The 18,640-nt window shown below is 44.9% G+C and overlaps 1 protein-coding gene across 1 annotated transcript in view; it reads right to left on the minus strand.

Annotated features, from left to right (window-relative positions):
• Positions 1-18,640, minus strand: part of LOC143986847 (uncharacterized) — a 60,047-nt gene that overhangs the window by 13,711 nt on the left and 27,696 nt on the right. Inside the window, 5 exon segments of the mRNA XM_077485256.1 lie at positions 6,296-6,434; positions 6,524-6,621; positions 6,738-6,861; positions 6,950-7,084; positions 7,212-7,325. Coding sequence (XP_077341382.1) covers positions 6,296-6,434; positions 6,524-6,621; positions 6,738-6,861; positions 6,950-7,084; positions 7,212-7,325 — 610 coding nt within the window.

Raw genomic sequence — 18,640 nt, forward strand, 5'->3', positions numbered from 1 at the left:
TAGGAAAGGCAAATTATGGTAGGTATTTGTTAGGAAATTTTCAGTTTTCCTGACAGACTTCCATGGCAGCATACGTTTTGGAACTAACCAGCACAAAAAACAAGGGAGGATGTTGAAAAAGTAGGGCTTCAGTCATAGCACTTAGCCAACAGAAACCCTATGGATAGATATTAACAGTATAAGGAAGCTAGCTACACCCCACAATGAGTCAGAACAGCCTTAATGGAAGACGTGTCATCCCCCCTACAGCTTTGACTGGCGTTTTAGAGAGCTTTAACAAAGCGTGTCCAAAGCCATGTTAGGCCATGTTAGGCCAAGTGTAAACTAGCCCTAAAAGAGCTGGCCAGAAAACCAGACTGTTCAAAACAACGGACCGACAGGGGTGTTCCACTGGCAAAACAACTTGCCCTTTTAGGACAGGAAGCCTTCTCAATTGAGCCCACCACAATATAGGGATGGGAGAGACCATGGTCCTGATCATTAGGCATTGAGACACTAACAGGGGAAGAGAAGAAAGCCAGGATTACCCAGCATCCTACCACCAGTATGCTCTAGTGGCAAAAACAATGCATCTTGAAACCGTGATGAATTAAGCTCTCAGATACAGAAGGATTTGCATAGGAGTGAGATGACCCTTTTTGAAAGGCTAGCCTGCCAATCTATTGTAGGGATCTGAGAACTCCCTCTGTATCCTGACAGGGATCCCTGTCTAGCCACTTTGCATCCAGGCCAATTCTGACATTTCTCTCCTACATGTAAAATTCCTAATTTTTTTGCTAGAAAATTACATAGAACCCCCAAACATTATATATGTTTTTTTTTACAAAGACCCTAGAGAATACAATGGCGCTCGTTGCAACTTTTTATCTCGCACGGTATTTGCGCAGCAATTTTTGGAACACGTTTTTTTCAGAAAAAAAACAGTTTCATGTTTTAAAAAAAAAAAAAAAAAAAACAGTAAAGTTAGCTGAATTTTTTTGCATAATGTGAAAGAGGAGGATACACCGAGTAAATAGATACCCAACATGTCACGCTTCAAAATTGCACGCGCTCGTGGAATGGTGCCAAACTTTGGTATTTAAAAATCCCCATAGGCGACGCTTTAAATTTTTTTACTGGTTACATATTTTGGGTTACAGAGGAGAGGTCTAGGGCTAGAATTATTGCTCTTGCTCTAACGTTTGCGGCGATACCCCACATGTGTGGTTTGAACACCGTTTTCATATGTGGGCGGGACTTACGCATGCGTTCACTTCGGTGTGCGAGCTCACAGGGACAGGGGCGCTTTACATTTTTTTTTTTTTTTTTTTTTTTTTTTTTTTTAGTTTTACACTTAAAAAAATAAATAAAAATTGATGACTTTTATTCCTATTACAAGGAATGTAAACATCCCTTGTAATAGGAATATGGCATGATCGGACATATTTACAGTGAGATATGGGGTCAATAAGACCCCATATCTCACCTCTAGGCTGGGAAGAATAAAAAAAAAAAAAAAAAAACGATCCTGGCTTCCCAGCCAGATCGGCGCCGTTAATTTGAATACCGAGGCCGGGCGTGACGTCATAACACCGCGCCCGGCCTCCGAACGATCATAGAGACTCCGGGGACAATCTAGTCCGCCGGAAATCTCTATGGTTACTTGCTGGGGCCGGCGGATCCTGTGACCGACTCACCGATGGAAACGGTGAGTCGGTAGAAGCACCGGAGGGCGGAGGGAGGGGGGTGTCCCCTCCCGCCGCCCGTAAGAACGATCAAGCGGCGGAACAGCCGCTATGATCATTCTTATGGTGCAGGGAATCGCCGGCTGAAAACGGCAATATCTGAATGAGGTCTGTGGCCTCAGGCATCATTTAGATATAACCACTGAAAGGCCATGACGTCAATAGACGTAGTGTGGGAACCAAGTGGTTAAAGAATGAGTGGATCAAGATTCCAACCAGCATTTATATACTGGATGAGTTCCGGCAAAGACTCTCCACCTTATACTCTGCCCAAGACTCTAGGACAGAACGGGATAGGACAGAATTTCTCCAGCAAATTTCTTTGCCCACCATAACTGAGGCCCAGATGGACCTCATGGATCGTGATATCCAAGAGTCTGAGGTCAGACAATGTATTAAGGACCTAAAAATAGGGAAGAGGCCGGGCCCACATGGCTTCACGGCACTTTACTATAGAAAGTTGGTAGATGTTGTAGCCGCCCCCCTGACGGCTATGTATAATTCCGTTAAGAATGGGCAGAACCTTTCATCTGACTTGCTGGCAGCCAATATAGTGATGCTGCCGAAGCCTGACCGTGACCATACCTCCTGGGCTAACTTCCGACCCATATCCCTAATTAATATTGATATGAAAATTCTTACAAAAATACTGGCTAACCGCTTGAATTCCTTCTTCCCCCAACTAATCAAAAAGGACCAAGTAGGTTTCGTTCCGATGAGGCAGGCTGGGGATGCCATCCGGAAAATTATTCAAGTGCAACTCGTTGCCCATAGCAACGAGTTCCCTAGAAACAATGCTTTTGTCGCTGGGTGTGAACAAAGCTTTTGATACATTATCCTGGCCATATCTTATGACCATACTCCGCCGTTACGGCTTCGGAGCTTCATTCTTGCGCTGGTTGGCAGCACTGTACGATGCCCCTCAAGCTAAAGTTAAATATTATGGGTTTGAACCCCCTATGTTCCCCATCCGAAGGGGCACTCGTCAGGGCTGCCCACTCTCCTCACTTTTATTTGTCCTGGCCATGGAGCCTCTAGCAGAGTCGATCCGTTCGCAACCAGATATAAAAAAGGTATTGAAGTGGCAGGCTTCCCGCATAAAATTTCGCTATTCGTGGATGATATTCTATTGACTATGACATCACCTAGAATTTCACTGCCTAACCTGTTCTCTCTCTTGGAGACTTTCGCGTCCCTTTTGGGCTTACGGTTTAACCTTACCAAGTCTAAAGCAATGTCAGTAAATCTCTCTTCTTTAGAATTATCCTTTATAAAAGAAAACTTCCCATTTCAGTGGCTCCCCTCCCTGCCCTACTTGGGAATCCACATCAACCCTAGGTACGATGGCTTGTACCAGGCTAATTTTCCCTTCTCTCTTTCGTAAACTTGATGTGATGTTAACCTCTTGGTCCCATTGCCCGATTTCCTGGTTTGGCAGGATTACAGCGGTTGCCTCTTACGTACTACGAACCCATCAACGCAAACTTTTAAAATTTATATGGGGCTCTACCCGTCCTCGAATCAACAAACAGACATTGTATGTCAGGTGGATTGGGGGGGGGGGGGAGGGGGGGTCTTTCGGTCCCCAACCTTCAGGCGTATTATACAGCGGCAAACATTGCCCCAATAACCCGCCTTGACGACAACTACCAAATGCCATTAAGGGCTACTATCGACCTGGTCAACTCCCACCCTATACCCATATCGTCCGTACCATGGCTCCCTCCCTTGAAATGTCCGAAAAGACTTGGGCCATGTATGGTCCACTCGCTACGCCTCTGGGACTCGATAAAATACTCAGCGGGTCTTATATCTCCTCACTTGCCTTTACTGTGCCTCGCACACTGCCCATTATTCCCCCCTAGTAGTGAAAATCCTGGACAATTCTCTTGGTGGGCGGATAGTGGATTCACAGATGTCCATTCTCTGCTCACCCCTGCAAGAATAGTCACATTTGAAATGCTTTGTGCCTCCCACGACATTTCCCTGCGGGAACATTATAGCCATCTTTAAATTAAACATTTTCTCCAACAAGTCATTCGGGCCCATCCAACTCCTTACACTTTGTCTCCCTTCGAAAGAATATGTAGGGCTACTCCCCGGGAACAATATCCCTACTATATTCCTCTATCATCTCTATTAGTAAACCCCCGGTGAGCAAATATCATCTTCAATGGGAAAAAGATCTAAGGACACAGTTGGACCCAGAGGACTGGCAGACTATGACAATATCCCTCACAAAAAGCTCAAGGAATGTTCTTATTATAGAAAATGCATACAAGGTCTTTTATAGGTGGTATTATACGCCCGACAGGCTAGCGCGATTCATTCCCTCTTACTCTCCTTATTGCTTTAGGGGTTGCCCATCAACGGGGTCCATGGCTCATATTTGGTGGACATGCCCAAAGGTCTGCAGACTATGGGTCAGGGTCTATGCCCTGTTACGAAATATGTTCTACACCAACCTGAAAAGAGACCCATATGAAGCCCTACTATGCAAACCCATCCATGAACTCCAGAACGTCAATTAGCCCAACACCTTTTTAATGCAACAAAACGTATCATTGCGTGGTCCTGGAAAACTCCTGTACTCTGCTTTGAGGCAGTTAAAAGCCGCATGAATGGCATAATGATTAATGAGAAATTAACGTCCCTGGCTCCTGACACGCATGGTAAATTCCTCAGAATCTGGCGACCTTGGATATCTTGTAATCAACCTCCCAGATTCAACAGTCCGCTTCTGTCAATTTAAAGGCTTGGTGTGCACCCCCTTCCCCTAGTGGGACGGACTCTCTCCCCCCTCTCCTTCTTCCTCTCTTTCCTATCTTCTCTGCTCTCTTTCTATCCTTTGCTACCAACTCACTCTCTTCTTCTCCGTCTTTTTGTGTACTTCTCCTTATGACCTCGGTTGTGAAGGAGTCAACTCAGTCCTGATGGTTATGGCGTTTAGGATCAGCCAAACCCGACAGACCGTACTATACTTTTCTTATATCTACCTTTTTTTTTTTTTTTTTATCCACAAGTTTTTGCTTCTTTTGGTCGTTTTTCAGAGGTGGATGTATGACTACGTGTACTCTTTTATGCTGCACTTTTTGCTACTCACCCTACAGATACACATAAGACACAATATATTCTGGCATAAGGTATGAATGGTATCAAGAAAATGTATAACCGATTGTGCCTTTTTATATTTACCTAGTCTTTAAACTTCTCAAGCATTTGCATTATTGTATACGGTACTACATATGTAACATTCCGCTGTCGGGATTTCTCTTTTGTTTTACATTCACTGTAACCAGCTATTACTTGTATTTTCTTGTTATTTTAAATTTTTCAATAAAATTCTTGTAAAGAAGATTCCAACCAGCAGACATGTATGCCGCATAATGACTTGACCCATGTAGAAACAGAGAAGACAGCTCTGGGAATTGGAAATAGACATCTCTCTGAGCAACCATAGTACTCAGTTTAAAATCACATCTGCTGGAATTAGAATTGCTGTCCCTACTATTAGAGACGGTAAGGCTGATGTTGGCTAGCAGAATTTGTCTATTGTTGGTGGAGCAAAGAATTCCTCCTGACAGTCAGAAGCTTAAAAGGTGATTATTACTAGACATGAGCAGATTGTTTCCCCTAAACCAGGACTCTGCCCACATCAGGCAGCTTTGTCTCTGAGGGTCTTACAATTCCCCCCTCAAGGTAACTAGTAAATGGGTCCTCTGACCTCCTACCAGATCATTTCTTTATTCATGGACCTTAGTCAGAGAGGGAGGAAACAACGAGAACTGTCTTTTATAGGAGTGATGAGGGGATTATAGGACGAGTGTCCCCTCCCCCTCTATCACTCATTGCCATCTTCCCAACACAAGAAGTCCTGCACTTCCTTATTTAGTCCATGATTTAGTCATGAATAACAGCGGGGCTGAGCCCCACCAGAGGTCAGAGAGTGAGGATGGGGGGAGAACAACCAAGATGAAGACTGGACTGATCCTGAAGACCCCCATCATTGGGTTATTGACGCCTCCCCCATTATCACTTTCTGTTTAAAGTTCCACGGTTTGTGAATGTTATCACATTATTATCAACATGTAAAAGTCTGTGCTCCAATCAAATCATCAGATATAAAATGTCCAGCTGGTAGAAAATGGGTGTAAAAAAAGAGAATACATATTATGTGTATATAGCAGTTGGTAGAGGGGAGAAATCATGACCATGTAATGTATCAGAATAATGTAACGTACAACCTAAAGTATATAATGCAGGAGTCAGGAGTATGTAATATAAATTATATAGTGTAATGGTCAAGACTCATAATATTGGTATTCAGTAATCAGTGGTGGCTTAAATGTTTTCTGGAAGTTGCAGAGGTCCCACACTGCTAGATACATAAATTGTGTCTGCAGCACAGAGAAGGAAGATTATCTAAGAGAAATACAGGAATACAGCACGGGGAACACAGCTCAGGAAAGTGACCAGGGGATTACTGGCTGATATCACCCAGTCCTTGCCCTACTCTGGACCAATCAGTAAGCAGTATGGGTGGAGGAATGTATTTAGTGTTAATGACCCACCTGTGCTGATCTCTGTAGGAGTGTCCTCCTCTGTAAATGTCCCCGCTATTCCATCCTCCTCCATAGACTGCTCATCATCCCTCACATACATCTCTTCTTCTTCGTTACCCTCAACTTTAGAATCTCTCAGGTCTCCACTCTGAATATAGAATAAAAATTACATCAATTGTAACAATGCAGATAATGTACAGATCCCAATGACACTATCAGTGATTGTTCCTCATCTACCTGATGATGGTGAGGGATGGTGTGATCTTCCTGTGTGGAATCCCGGGAATACAGAGGACGGGGACATCTCTCTGGTGGGTTCCCATTACTGGATCCATCTGTAGGAAACACACACACTGACTGAATACATTGTTTATATGTGTTTATCAGATGATGGGGGATCTAGGTGGAGCCTCCGTACTGCCCTCTCCTTTACAATAAAGTCTCCTCTTACCCGGTGATGTGAGGGGCGGCTGATTGTCCATCATGACGTCCTTGTAGAGATCCTTGTGTCCTTCTAAATACTCCCACTCCTCCATGGAGAAATAGACAGTGACATCCTGACACCTTATAGGAACCTGACACACACAATGATACAGTCACCATCCAGACACATCCCTTGTCTGTTACTGGATAATGTCCCAGAATTCCCAGAATCCTCCTCACCTCTCCTGTCAGCAGCTCCATCATCTTCTTGGTGACTTCTAGAATCTTCTCCATGTTGTGTCTCTCAGGTTTTAGGGAGTCACATGGAGGCACTGTGATGGTCATATGATCACCTGACTTCACAAGAGGAAATCTCTGTATTGGAAAACCAATAGAAATATCATGTTAGAATACCAGAATCCTCCTCACCTCTCCGGTCAGGTCTGTGTTTTATTAATAGAGATAAGAGTGATGTCATGTGACCTCCCAGAATCCTCCTCACCTCTCCGGTCAGCAGGTAGATGATCTCCAGGGTGAGGTTTAGTATCTTCTCAGTCATGTGACTCCGGTCCTCCTCCATCCTCATTGGTGTGGTCATGTGATCTCTGCAGGTTTTCTGTAGACAGAGAATTATCTGAACTGTATTGGTTGTACAATATTAGGATGGGGATGTAAGGGGTCAATAGTTGGGCTGCCTCCAGTAGGAATTGGCTTAGCCAATCCGTAGCTGTTGTAAGTGGTTAAACTTTTTTCCCCTTACACACAACGTCTATACCATTGACAAATTGTTACAATGTTTATACTTAAGTTCAACTAATAAAGAATGTTTTGATTCTTGGCAGACTGCCCAGTTTTTCTTTTCCTTTCTTTTGAAGAGCAGAGAGAATTCTTATCATAGAAAGAATTGTAAAACACTTTAGTCAAGATCGTGATAACGGTTCTTGACGATTAATTGTGCAGCTCTACTTGCAGAATTACCAAAGCTATAATACACGCGAAGACTGAAGCCACATTACAATGTATAAGCTTCCAAAATACCCCTCCCCCCGAAAAAAATTTACCAACTCACCTTTTTAGTGCTGTTTATTGCCATCTATAGGGGCTTCCCCTTAATGGTGGGCATGAGTATCAAAGAATGTCCAAATCTTGTATAATAGGACTATTAAGACTCCGTTCACATATATGTGAATCAGATGCGATTTGAACCACATCTGATTCACATAACATGTGAACCAGCAGCCTTCTCAATGCTGTTGGTTCACACATGTGCGGGTGGTTACGGTACAGTTCTAAGCCCTTTCACACACGGTCGGACATTCCGATGGAAAATGTCCGATCGGACCGTGTTGTCGGATAATCCGACCGTGTGTGGGCTCCATCAGACTGTTTCTGTCGGAATATCCGACGGACAAAGTTTTAGAGCTGGTCTATAAAATTTTCAGACAACATTATCTGATCTGACTTGGTCCAATCGTTTGTAGAGAATTCCGATCGGACAAAGTGCCAGGCATGCTCAGATCAAATTATTAGACCAAAGCTATTGGCTACTAGCCTGAACGTAGTCCCGTCGTAACTAAATAACGTCATCACCTTACGAACGATCGGATTTTCCAACAACTTTGTCCGACCGTGTGTATGCAACACCAGTTTTGGACAAAATCCGACGGATTTTGTTGTCGGAATGTCCAACCGTGTGTACAAGGGCTAAGAAGGGTGCTGTGTGATTTTCAGTTTGGTTCAGGTGCGATTTCAGGTAAAAATTTGCACCTGGGTTAGTGTACCAAGATAAGTCTTTATGGTCGATGGTGACTGAATTTATAGCCGACAAATTTGATCTCCCTAATATATGCTCCCCCTTGTGTTGCCTCTTGGGAATTTTTGACCAAGAGGAAATGGAGGTGTATACCAAATTATTCCTTAGGGTTACTTTTCTACTTTGGGGTTCGGAAGCTCATAGCAAGGAGGTGGATCCATAGGGAACAACTGACATTACCGATGTGATTTGAAGGTAGCGAATGCTGACATTCTTCTATATCGTATGATGTATGAGGCCCGGGGGTCTCCCAAGGGGTTAAGGAAGGTGTGAATTTGGTGCGTGGACTCGAAGGATACGTTTGAGGAGGATGTGGATCACTGAATAGTTCAGGGGTGGGGGAAACGCTGCAAGATCAATGTTTTTTTTTTTATAAGCCCCAACTGAAGTTTGGGGGGTACAAGTACAGCAAGCTGTTATAAAAGATGGGATTTTAAAGCGATATATTCCATCTGCAATGGCCCATGGTTTCATGTATATAGTTAGGTCACATGAGGGGGAGGTGGTTAGTAAGTGCCCTGGTCTTTCTGGGGTTTCGGGGGTCTTTGTGAGAGGGAAATGGCATTCTGCTAATTTCCTACTGTTGGAATTGTTGGGGTAAATTGTCTTGTTGGTTCATAATTTTTAAAAAAAGCAAAAAACACAATAGCAGATTTTCTGGGTAATAGATTTGGATTTGGGACTCTGGTGGGAGTCTTCTAGGACTGGTAGCGCTGGCCTTATTGACCGGTTTACTGTGAAATATGTATATTATTCCCATGCCTGTTTTTCACTTACCTGCCATTTTGTATGTGAATTATTTTCTTATGCTAAATAAAAATCTTAAAAAAAAATAAAATTGCACCTGAACCAGTGGACAGAAATGCACTGGGCTGTAGAGCTGTAGGGCATATGTAAATAGAGCCTAAAGGAGCATAATAAACAGGAATTCCAGGACTGCAGGACTGAAGTCTCAGCCCCTCTGGATGGTGTCTGCCCCTGTATTGTCCTGTGACTACACAGTTGTGCTCATAAGTTTACACACCCTGTCAGAATTTATGATTTCTTGTCCATTTTTCAGAGAATATGAAGGATAACACAAAAACTTTTCTTTCACTCATGGTTAGTGTTTGGCTGAAGCCATTTATTATCAATCAACTGTGTTTACTCTTTTTAAATCATAATTTACAACAAAAACTACCCAAATGACCCTGATCAAAAGTTTGCATACCCTGGTGATTTTGGCCTGATAATATGCACACAAGTTGACACAAAGGGGTTTGAATGCACATTAAAAAGGTAACCATCCTCACCTGTGATCTGTTTGCTTGTAATTAGTGTGTGTTTATAAAAGGTCAACAAGTTTCTGGACTCCTGACAGACCCTTGCAACTTTCATCCAGTGCTGCACTCAATTTTCTGGATTCTGAGTCATGGGGAAAGCAAAAGAATTGTCAAAGGATCTGCAGGAAAAGTATAGTTGAACTGTATAAAACAAGAAAGGGATATAAAAAAATATCCAAGGAATTGAGAATGCCAATCAGCAGTGTTCAAACTCTTATCAAGAAGTGGAAAACGAGGAGTTCTGTTATAACCAATCCATGGTCAGGTAGACCAACTAAAATTTCAGCCACAACTGCCAGGAAAATAGTTTGGGATGCAAACAAAAACCCACAAATAACTTCAGGTGAAATAGAGGACTCTCTGAAAACATGTGGTGCGGCTGTTTCAAGAATCACAATAAGCCCTTGTACACACGGTCGGAGAATCCATCGGAATGTGTCCTATCGGACCGTGTTGTCGGATAATCCGACTGTGTGTGGTATGCATCAGACTTTTTCCGTCGGAATATCCGTCGGACCAAATTTTCAAACTTGCTGGAAATATTTTCCGACAAACTGGTCCGATAGGACATACTCCGATCATGTGTAGAGAATTTCGATCGGACAAAGTGCCACACATGCTCAGATCAAATTCCTGCATCAAAGCTATTGGCTACTAGCCTGAACGTAGTCCCATCGTAACGAAATTACGTCATCACGTTCTGAAAGATCGGATTTTTCGACAACTTTGTCCGACCGTGTGTATGCAACAGTTTCGGACAAGATCCGACGGACAAAATCTGACAGATTTGGTTGTCGAAATGTCCGACCGTGTGTACAAGGGCTTAGAAGGCATTTGAAGAAAGATGTGCTGCATGGTCGAGTCACCAGAAGAAAGCTATTACTACGCAAATGCCACAAAGTATCCCGCTTACAATATGCCAAACAGCACAGAGACAAGCCTCAAACCTTCTGGCACAAAGTCATTTGGAGTGATGAGACCAAAATTTAGCTTTTTGGACATAAACACTACATTTGGGGAGAAGTCAACAAGGCCTATAATGGAAGGTCCACCATTCCTACTGTGAAACACGGAGGTGGATCGCTGATGTTTTGGGGATGTGTGACCTACAAAACCACAGGAAATTTGGTCAAAATTGTTGGCAAGATGAATGCAGAATGATATAAAAAAATACTGCAGGAACATTTGTATTCATCAGCCAGGAAGCTGCGCATGGGACGTTTGGACATTCCAACATGACAATGATCCAAAACACAAGGCCAAGTTGACCTGTCATTGGCTACAGCAGAATAAAGTGAAGGTTCTGGAGTGGCCATCTCAGTCTCCTGACCTCAATATCATTGAGCCACTCTGGGGAGATCTCAAACGTTCATACAAGACAGCCCACAAATTTACAGGAACTGGAGGCTTTTTGCCAAGAGGAATGGGCAGCTTTACCATCTGAGAAGATAAAGAGCCTCATCCACAAATACCACAAAAGACTTCAACATGTCATTGATGTTAAAGGGGGCAATACATGGTATTAAAGTGGTTGTAAACCCTTACAAACCACTTTGACCTACAGGTAAGCCTAGATTAAGGCTTACCTGTAAGTCCAAGAAATATCTCCTAAACCTATACGGTCTAGGAGATATTTCCCCCGAAGACGGGCACCGCTGTCTACGGCGCATGCGCCGTAGACAGCGGAGTGCAGGCGCACTGAGCGCGCCATTTCCAACAACGGAGCTGCCGCGCGTGTCGGCTCCCGTGCGCATGCGCGGGAGTGACGTCATCGCGGCTCCGCCAAATGACAGCGGTGGAGCTGCGAGACCCCACCAAAAAGATGGATGCGCCGGACTACAGGGGACAGCGGTGACATCGCTGGCTCCTGTGTCAGGTAAGTGACACATAATGGACTACTATGCGATGCATAGTAGTCCATTATGCTTTGCCTTTGCAGGGAATGAAAGAGGAAGTAAACCCATCAGGGTTTACTTCCTCTTTAAGAACTGGGGTATGTAAACTTTTGAACAGGGACATTTAGGTAGTTTCTGTTGCCATTATGATTTAAAAAGAGGAAACACAGCTGATTGATAATAAATGACTTCAACCAAACACTAACCAAGAGTGAAAGAAAAAAGTTTTGTGTTATCATTCATATTCTCTGAAAAATGGCCAAGAAATCATAAATTCTGCCAGGGTATGTAAACTTATGAACACAACGGTATAAAAAGCAGAGCTGCACGATTTTCAATAAAATGAAAATCCCAATGGTTTTGCGTAGAATAAATATCACAATAGTCTCACGATTATGAAGAACATTTTTATTTTAAAGATTTACAACCCCTGAACATTAGGTTATCAAACAAGATGGCAATAAAATTAGACATAATACTCTTTGCTTCAATCAAAATCAAATTTAACCACTTAAGGACGCCTCCTGCACATATATGTCGGCAGAATGGCACGGCTGGGCACAATCACGTACCTGTACGTGGCTCTTTAAGTGCCCAGTTGTGGGTCGGGAGCACCCACCGGTGGTGCACTCCCGACCCGGTCCTGAGCTCCGTGACCATGCCCACGGGACCAGCGGACCCAATCGCCGCTGGTGTCCCGCGATCGGGCCACAGAGCTGAAGAAGGAGGAGAGGTCTGTGAAAACAAACCTCTTCCCGTGCTTCCCTGTGTGGCTGTCACTGATCGTCTGTTCCCTTTTATAGGGAAAGACGATCAGTGATGTCACATGCCAGGCCACGCCCCTACAATAAAAAAAACACATAACGTCACACATAACCCCTACACGGCCCCCTAATGGTTAACTCCTTCACTGCCAGGGTCATTTACCCAGGAATCAGTGCATTTAAATAGCACTGATTGCTGTATAAATGACAATGGTCCCAAAAATGTGTCAAAAACGTCCAATGTGTCCGCCATAATGTTGCAGTCACAATAAAAATCGCTGATCGCCGCCATTACTAGTAAAAAAAAAAAATATTAATAAAAATGCTATAAAACTATCCCCTATTTTGTAAACGCTATAACTTTTGCGGAAACCAATCAATAAATGCTTATTGCGATTTTTTTTACCAAAAAAAATGTAGAAGAATACGTATCGGCCTAAACTGGAAAATGTTTTTTTTATGTATTTTTGAGGATACAGTATCTATTATAGCAAAAAATATTAAATTTTTTTCAAAATCATCGCTCTATTTTTGTTTATAGGGCAAAAAATAAAAACCACAGAGGTGATCAAATACCACCAAAAGAAAGCTCTATTTGTGGGAAAAAAAGGACGCCAATTTATGTTTTGGAGCCACGTCGCACGACCGCGCAATTGTCAGTTAAAGCGACGCAGTGCCGAATCGCAAAAAAGGGGCCTGGTCCTTTGGCTGCAAATTGGTCCGGGGCTTAAGTGGTTAAAGAAATATAATGAAAAATAATGGAATGTGAAATTAAAAAAATGACCATTACATTCAAAAAAAAAAAAAAAAAAAAAGGTATTATGTCAGAGTAAACCGATTTAAAGATTTTTAGCTAGAAACACTAGCCTGTCAACATTTTGTGGCTTCAGTGCAAAACAGCGACAAGAGACAATGTTGACCCCTGTGCTAAAAACCCTTTCAGAAGGCACGCTGGTTGCAGGAATGCAAAGGCATCTCCTGGCCAGTGCAGACAATCTTGGATACTACTCCTTATGAACCTTCCACCAGACTAATGAACCATCTTCACTGTCAGCGTTCCCTAAGAACAGGTAATGCTGCGTACACGCGGTCAGACTTTCCAGCAGAAAAAGTCAGACGGAAACTTTTCATTGGATATTCCGATCGCGTGTGGGACTCATCTGACTTTTTTTTTTTTAGAAAAATTCTGACAGACCTAGAAATAGAACGTTTTAAATATTTCCGACGGAATCAATTCCTATCGAGAAAACCGCTAGTCTGTATGCTGTTACGACGCACCAAAAACGACGCATGCTCTGAAGCGGTCTGCTTTCATCGGGCGCATGGGCAGTAGAGCGGGAACGCCAGAGCTGTGTCCTGGTCGGGTCTCCCCCTCGGCTCATAGATTTCCCTTGCATCTTACAGAGATGGCCCAGGAGAGGAGGATTCACTTATAAACACGCTGTTTCATTGCATTTTAAATGTGATTGCATTAGCTGTAAGTGTTTTTATTCCTGTTTGAATAAACGGTATTACATTAGGGAGGATTACAGTGTGGGCTCTCTTGTTTTATGAAGAATCGTAAAAAACGGAGTTACGTACCGGTAACATCCTTTTCCGGGAGTCTTTCAGGACAGCCACCTTAGAGAGACCCTGGCTCCTCCCCTCTCAGGAAACACCGCCTTCAATTTCAAGATTTAAGCCTCGTCCTCCCTCTGCTCCTCAGTTCTTCCAGAGTACCTCCGGCCAACTGGGGAGACACAAGAACACGTCAAACAAACAAACTTTCCATCTTACCTGACGGTCTCGTGTGACGAGTTCCCGACGATCTCCAAAAACCTGGGTGGGAACCGGGGCTGTCCTGAAAGACTCCCGGAAAAGGATGTTACCGGTACGTAACTCCGTTTTTCCCAAGTTCGTCTTTCAGGACAGCCACCTTAGAGAGGATAAGCGAGCACATTACCTTAGGGTGGGACCACTGCTTGCAGCACTTTACGACCAAAGGCCTGGTCTTTGGCTGACAGGAGATCCAGTCTATAGTGTTTCACGAACGTAGCAAAACTGGACCATGTTGCAGCTCTACAGATCTGTTCAGGAGATGCACCAGCCCACTCTGCCTGAGAAGTTGCCACTGCCCTGGTTGAGTGTGCTCTAATCCCAACTGGGGGTTCTAACCCCCCTGCCACATAAGCCTGCCCAATGGCTAACCTTAACCATCTGGCTATCGTACGTCTAGAGGCTCTGGAACCCTTCCTAGCCCCTGAAAACAACACAAAAAGTGAATCAGACTTCCTGAACTGACTTGTACAATCTAAATAATGAAGGACACATCTTCTAACATCCAATCTATGAAAGATGTGTTCCTGTTCTCTTACTGGATTTGAACAGAAAGTAGGTAGCACAATCTCCTGGGCTCTATGAAAACTAGAGGCTACCTTAGGCAAAAATGCCGGATCCGTTTTAAAAACCAAACGGTCCGGAAAAACCTGAAAAAAAGGTGCCCTAACAGAAAGGGCTTCGAGTTCACTCACTCTCCTTGCTGTAGTGATCGCCACCAAAAACACAGTTTTGAGAGTGATCAGTTTTAATGAGCAACATTCCAATGGCTCAAAAGGTTCTCCTGTGAGAAATTGTAAAACTAAAGAAAGATCCCAAACTGGGAAGGGGGACCTTGAAACAGGTCTCTGCCTACTTAGGGCTTTGAAAAATCTCATTATCCAAGGGTCTGAAGCTAGCTGCCTTTCTAGAAACACGCTTAAAGCGGATACCTGACCCTTCAGAGTTCCAAGGGCTAAACCTTTATCTGCCCCAGCCTGTAGGAACTCTAGAACGGCTACAGAGCTGTGCACATTGAAGGAGCTCTCTGAGCACCAGCTATTGAACCGCTTCCATACTTTTAAGTAAATGGTCCTGGTTTCCTTTTTCCTGCAGTTTAGGAGCGTGGCTACTAAGCGATCAGAGAAGCCCTTGCCCTTCAACAGTTCTTCCTCAGAAGCCAAGCTGCAAGGTTCCACCGCTCTACCTGAGGACAGCAGATTGGACCCTGAGAAAGAAGATCCTCCTGGACTGGGAGAATCCAGGGGGGTTCTACAGACAGGCCCTTCAGAATGGAGAACCAAGGCCTCCTGGGCCAGTGAGGTGCGATTAGAATAAGGATAGTGTTCTCCACCTGAAACTTCCTTAACACTGCCGGAATCAGTACGGGAGGGGGGAAAAGCATAGCACCTGGAGAAATCCCAATTCTGTGCTAGTGCGTCCACCGCCAACGCCCCGTCCCGCTTGTTTATAGAAAAGAAGCTGGCTACTTTCGCGTTTTCCCTCGAGGCAAAGAGGTCTATCGAAGGAATCCCCCACCTCTGGGTGATCATTTCGAAAACCTCCTGTTTGAGAACCCAGTTGCCTTCTCTCAATGTTCTCCTGCTGAGGAAATCTGCCACCTGATTTTGCTCCCCCTTCAAGTGGACTGCTGACAGGGACAGGACATTTGCTTCGGCCCACCCGAGGATGGCTTTTGTTAGGGCCCATAAGGATTCGCTCCTGGTGCCCCCCTGTCTGTTGATGTAGGCTACCACTGAGGAATTGTCCGACCTGACTTTTACGTGATGCCCCCTGAGTTCTCTCTGAAAGGTCCTGAGAGCCAGATCTACTGCCCTCAGCTCCCTCCAATTCGAGGATCTCTTCGACTCCCTCCTCTCCCAGGTACCCTGTATCAGGCGGGAGTCTAGGTGTGCACCCCAACCTGAGCTGCTTGCATCGGTTGTGACCACCCTGGATATTGGTAAAACCCACTCTAGGCCCTGGGACAAATTTGCTCCCTTTCTCCACCACCAGAGGGACCTCTTTACCTGGTCCGGAACCGACACCAAAGAATCCAGGGACCCCTGGCTGTGATCCCAAACCTTCAGCATAAATAATTGCAGGGGACGGTAATGTAATCCCGCCCACTGGACCGCCGGGAGCGTGGACGTCAGCAAACCCAATGCCGACATGACCCTCCTTACTGAGATCTGGTGGCTGCCCTGGAGAAACAACAGTGCCTTGTCTACCTTTTGAATTTTTTCTGAAGGGAGGAAGACTTTCTGTACTGTTGAGTCCAACACATATCCCAGGAAGGTGACCCTCTGGGAAGGATCTAAGTTGGACTTCTCCAGGTTCAGAAGCCAACCCAAGTTTACTAACAGGTCTCTTGTTGTCTGTAAATCTCGAGTCAACTGTGTCGGAGAAGGGGCAAACAGGAGAAGATCGTCGAGATACGCGATCACTGAGATTCCCCTGAGACGCAAATAAGCCAGAACTTCTGCCATTACTTTGGTGAAGATCCGGGGGGAAGAGGATAGCCCAAAGGGAAGTGCTTTGAACTGTAGGTGTAGCACCCCTACCGAGGTTCTTACTGCCAGTCTGAGGAAACGCTGGTGGGCCTCTGCGATGGGAATATGCAGGTATGCATCTTTTAAATCTATCGATGCCATGAAACAGTTTGGTGGAAAAAGTGCTTTCACCGAGTAAACTGAATCCATCCGAAACCTTTTGTAAGTGACTGAGACATTCAGAGGCTTCAGGTTCAGGATAAGCCTGAACTTTCCCGAAGGCTTGCGAACCACAAACACGTGGGAATAGAAGCCCCTGCCTGTCTCTCCTGCTGGGACCCGTACTACCACTTCTTGCTCCTCTAACTCCTGCAGAGAGGAAAGAAGGGCAGACGATTTTTCTGCACATTTTGGCAGCTCGGTGACAAGGAGTCTCAGAGGGGGGAGTTCTGAAAACTCCAAACGGTAACCCCTTCTGATGACCCCCAACACGAACTGATTGGAGGTGATCATCTCCCACTGTGGGAGGAAGGCCCCCAACCTTCCTCCCACTGTGACCCTGTCACTGGGACTTTTTGGGCTGTTCAGGAGGGCGAAAAATTGCTCCCCCGCGCCCTTTGCCCTTGAGCCCCCAACCTTTCTTCTGCCGATTAGTTCTAGGGGCTTCAAACTTCTTCTGGGGATGAGTCTTTTTCTTTGACTGTTCCCCAAATTTCCTCTTAACGGGAAAGGCCTTTTTCTTATCCGCCGTGCGATCAAGCACTGCTTCAAGACCTGGCCCAAACAGCAAGTCTCCTGTAAAGGGGATCCCACAAAGCTTTGCTTTGGACACATTGTCTCCCTGCCAGGTCTTCAGCCATAAAGCCCTCCTAGCTGAGTTGGTCAGAGCCGAGGACCTTGCAGACATTCGCACGGATTCAGCTGAAGCATCCGCAATGTATGCTATCCCTTTAAGCAGCATGGGAAAGGAGGATAGAATGGTCTCCTTTGCCGTCCCTGCTTCAATGTGCGCATTAATTTGGGTAAGCCAATACTCCATATTACGAGCCACCACCGTGGCTGCCATGGCCGGTTTAAGATTCCCCTGTGATGAATCCCAGGCTTTCTTTAGGAGTGAATCCATCCTTCGATCCATAGGGTTTGAAAGTACCCCCATGTCCTCGAAGGCCAGATCAGTGTGTCTGGACACCTGGGAAAAAGCAGCATCTAATCTGGGAGATTTATTCCAGACGAGAGCCTCCTCTTCTGAAAAAGGAAACCTTCGTTTTAATGCCCCAGAAAAGAAAGGTTTCCTCTCAGGATCCTGCCATTCCTTCTTGATGGCATCGATCAAGATGTCATGCACCGGGAACACCCGTTTTTTCTGTTCCCCCATGCCCTTGTACATCTGATCATGGAGTGACAGTGCCTTCTTTTCCTCTTGTATGCCTAAAGTGGTATGAATAGCTCCTAAGAGCTCATCCACTTCCTCCAGGGAAAGCTTATACCGTGAGGTTCTACTGGATTCCCCATCCAACCCCTCATCATCAGATTCCCCTTGGGAGTCTGAGCCGACACTGTCAACCTCTTCCTCAGCTTCCTCTCTGGGACCCCCTGGATTCTCTCCACCTGCAGGAGGAACATCCAAAGGGCTGGATGGTACACTCTGCTGCGCTGGTGTAGGAGTGCTCTGGGGCTGAGGCCACTGTAAACTAGAAAAAAGTGTCTGGAAGGACTGGAAAGTATTAGAAAGTTCCTTCACAGAAGCCGCCAGATCTGCCCCCTGTTCTGCTGCCTGCTCTCTAACCAATCCTTCAATACACTCTCTGCAAAGTGCCTTGGACCAGGAATCCCCCATAGAGGCTCTACATG

Source organism: Lithobates pipiens, unplaced genomic scaffold (genome assembly GCF_037356315.1).
Source record: "Lithobates pipiens isolate NorthernLeopardFrog02 unplaced genomic scaffold, aLitPip1_a1.2 Scaffold_18, whole genome shotgun sequence".
NCBI classification, from domain to species: domain Eukaryota; kingdom Metazoa; phylum Chordata; class Amphibia; order Anura; family Ranidae; genus Lithobates; species Lithobates pipiens.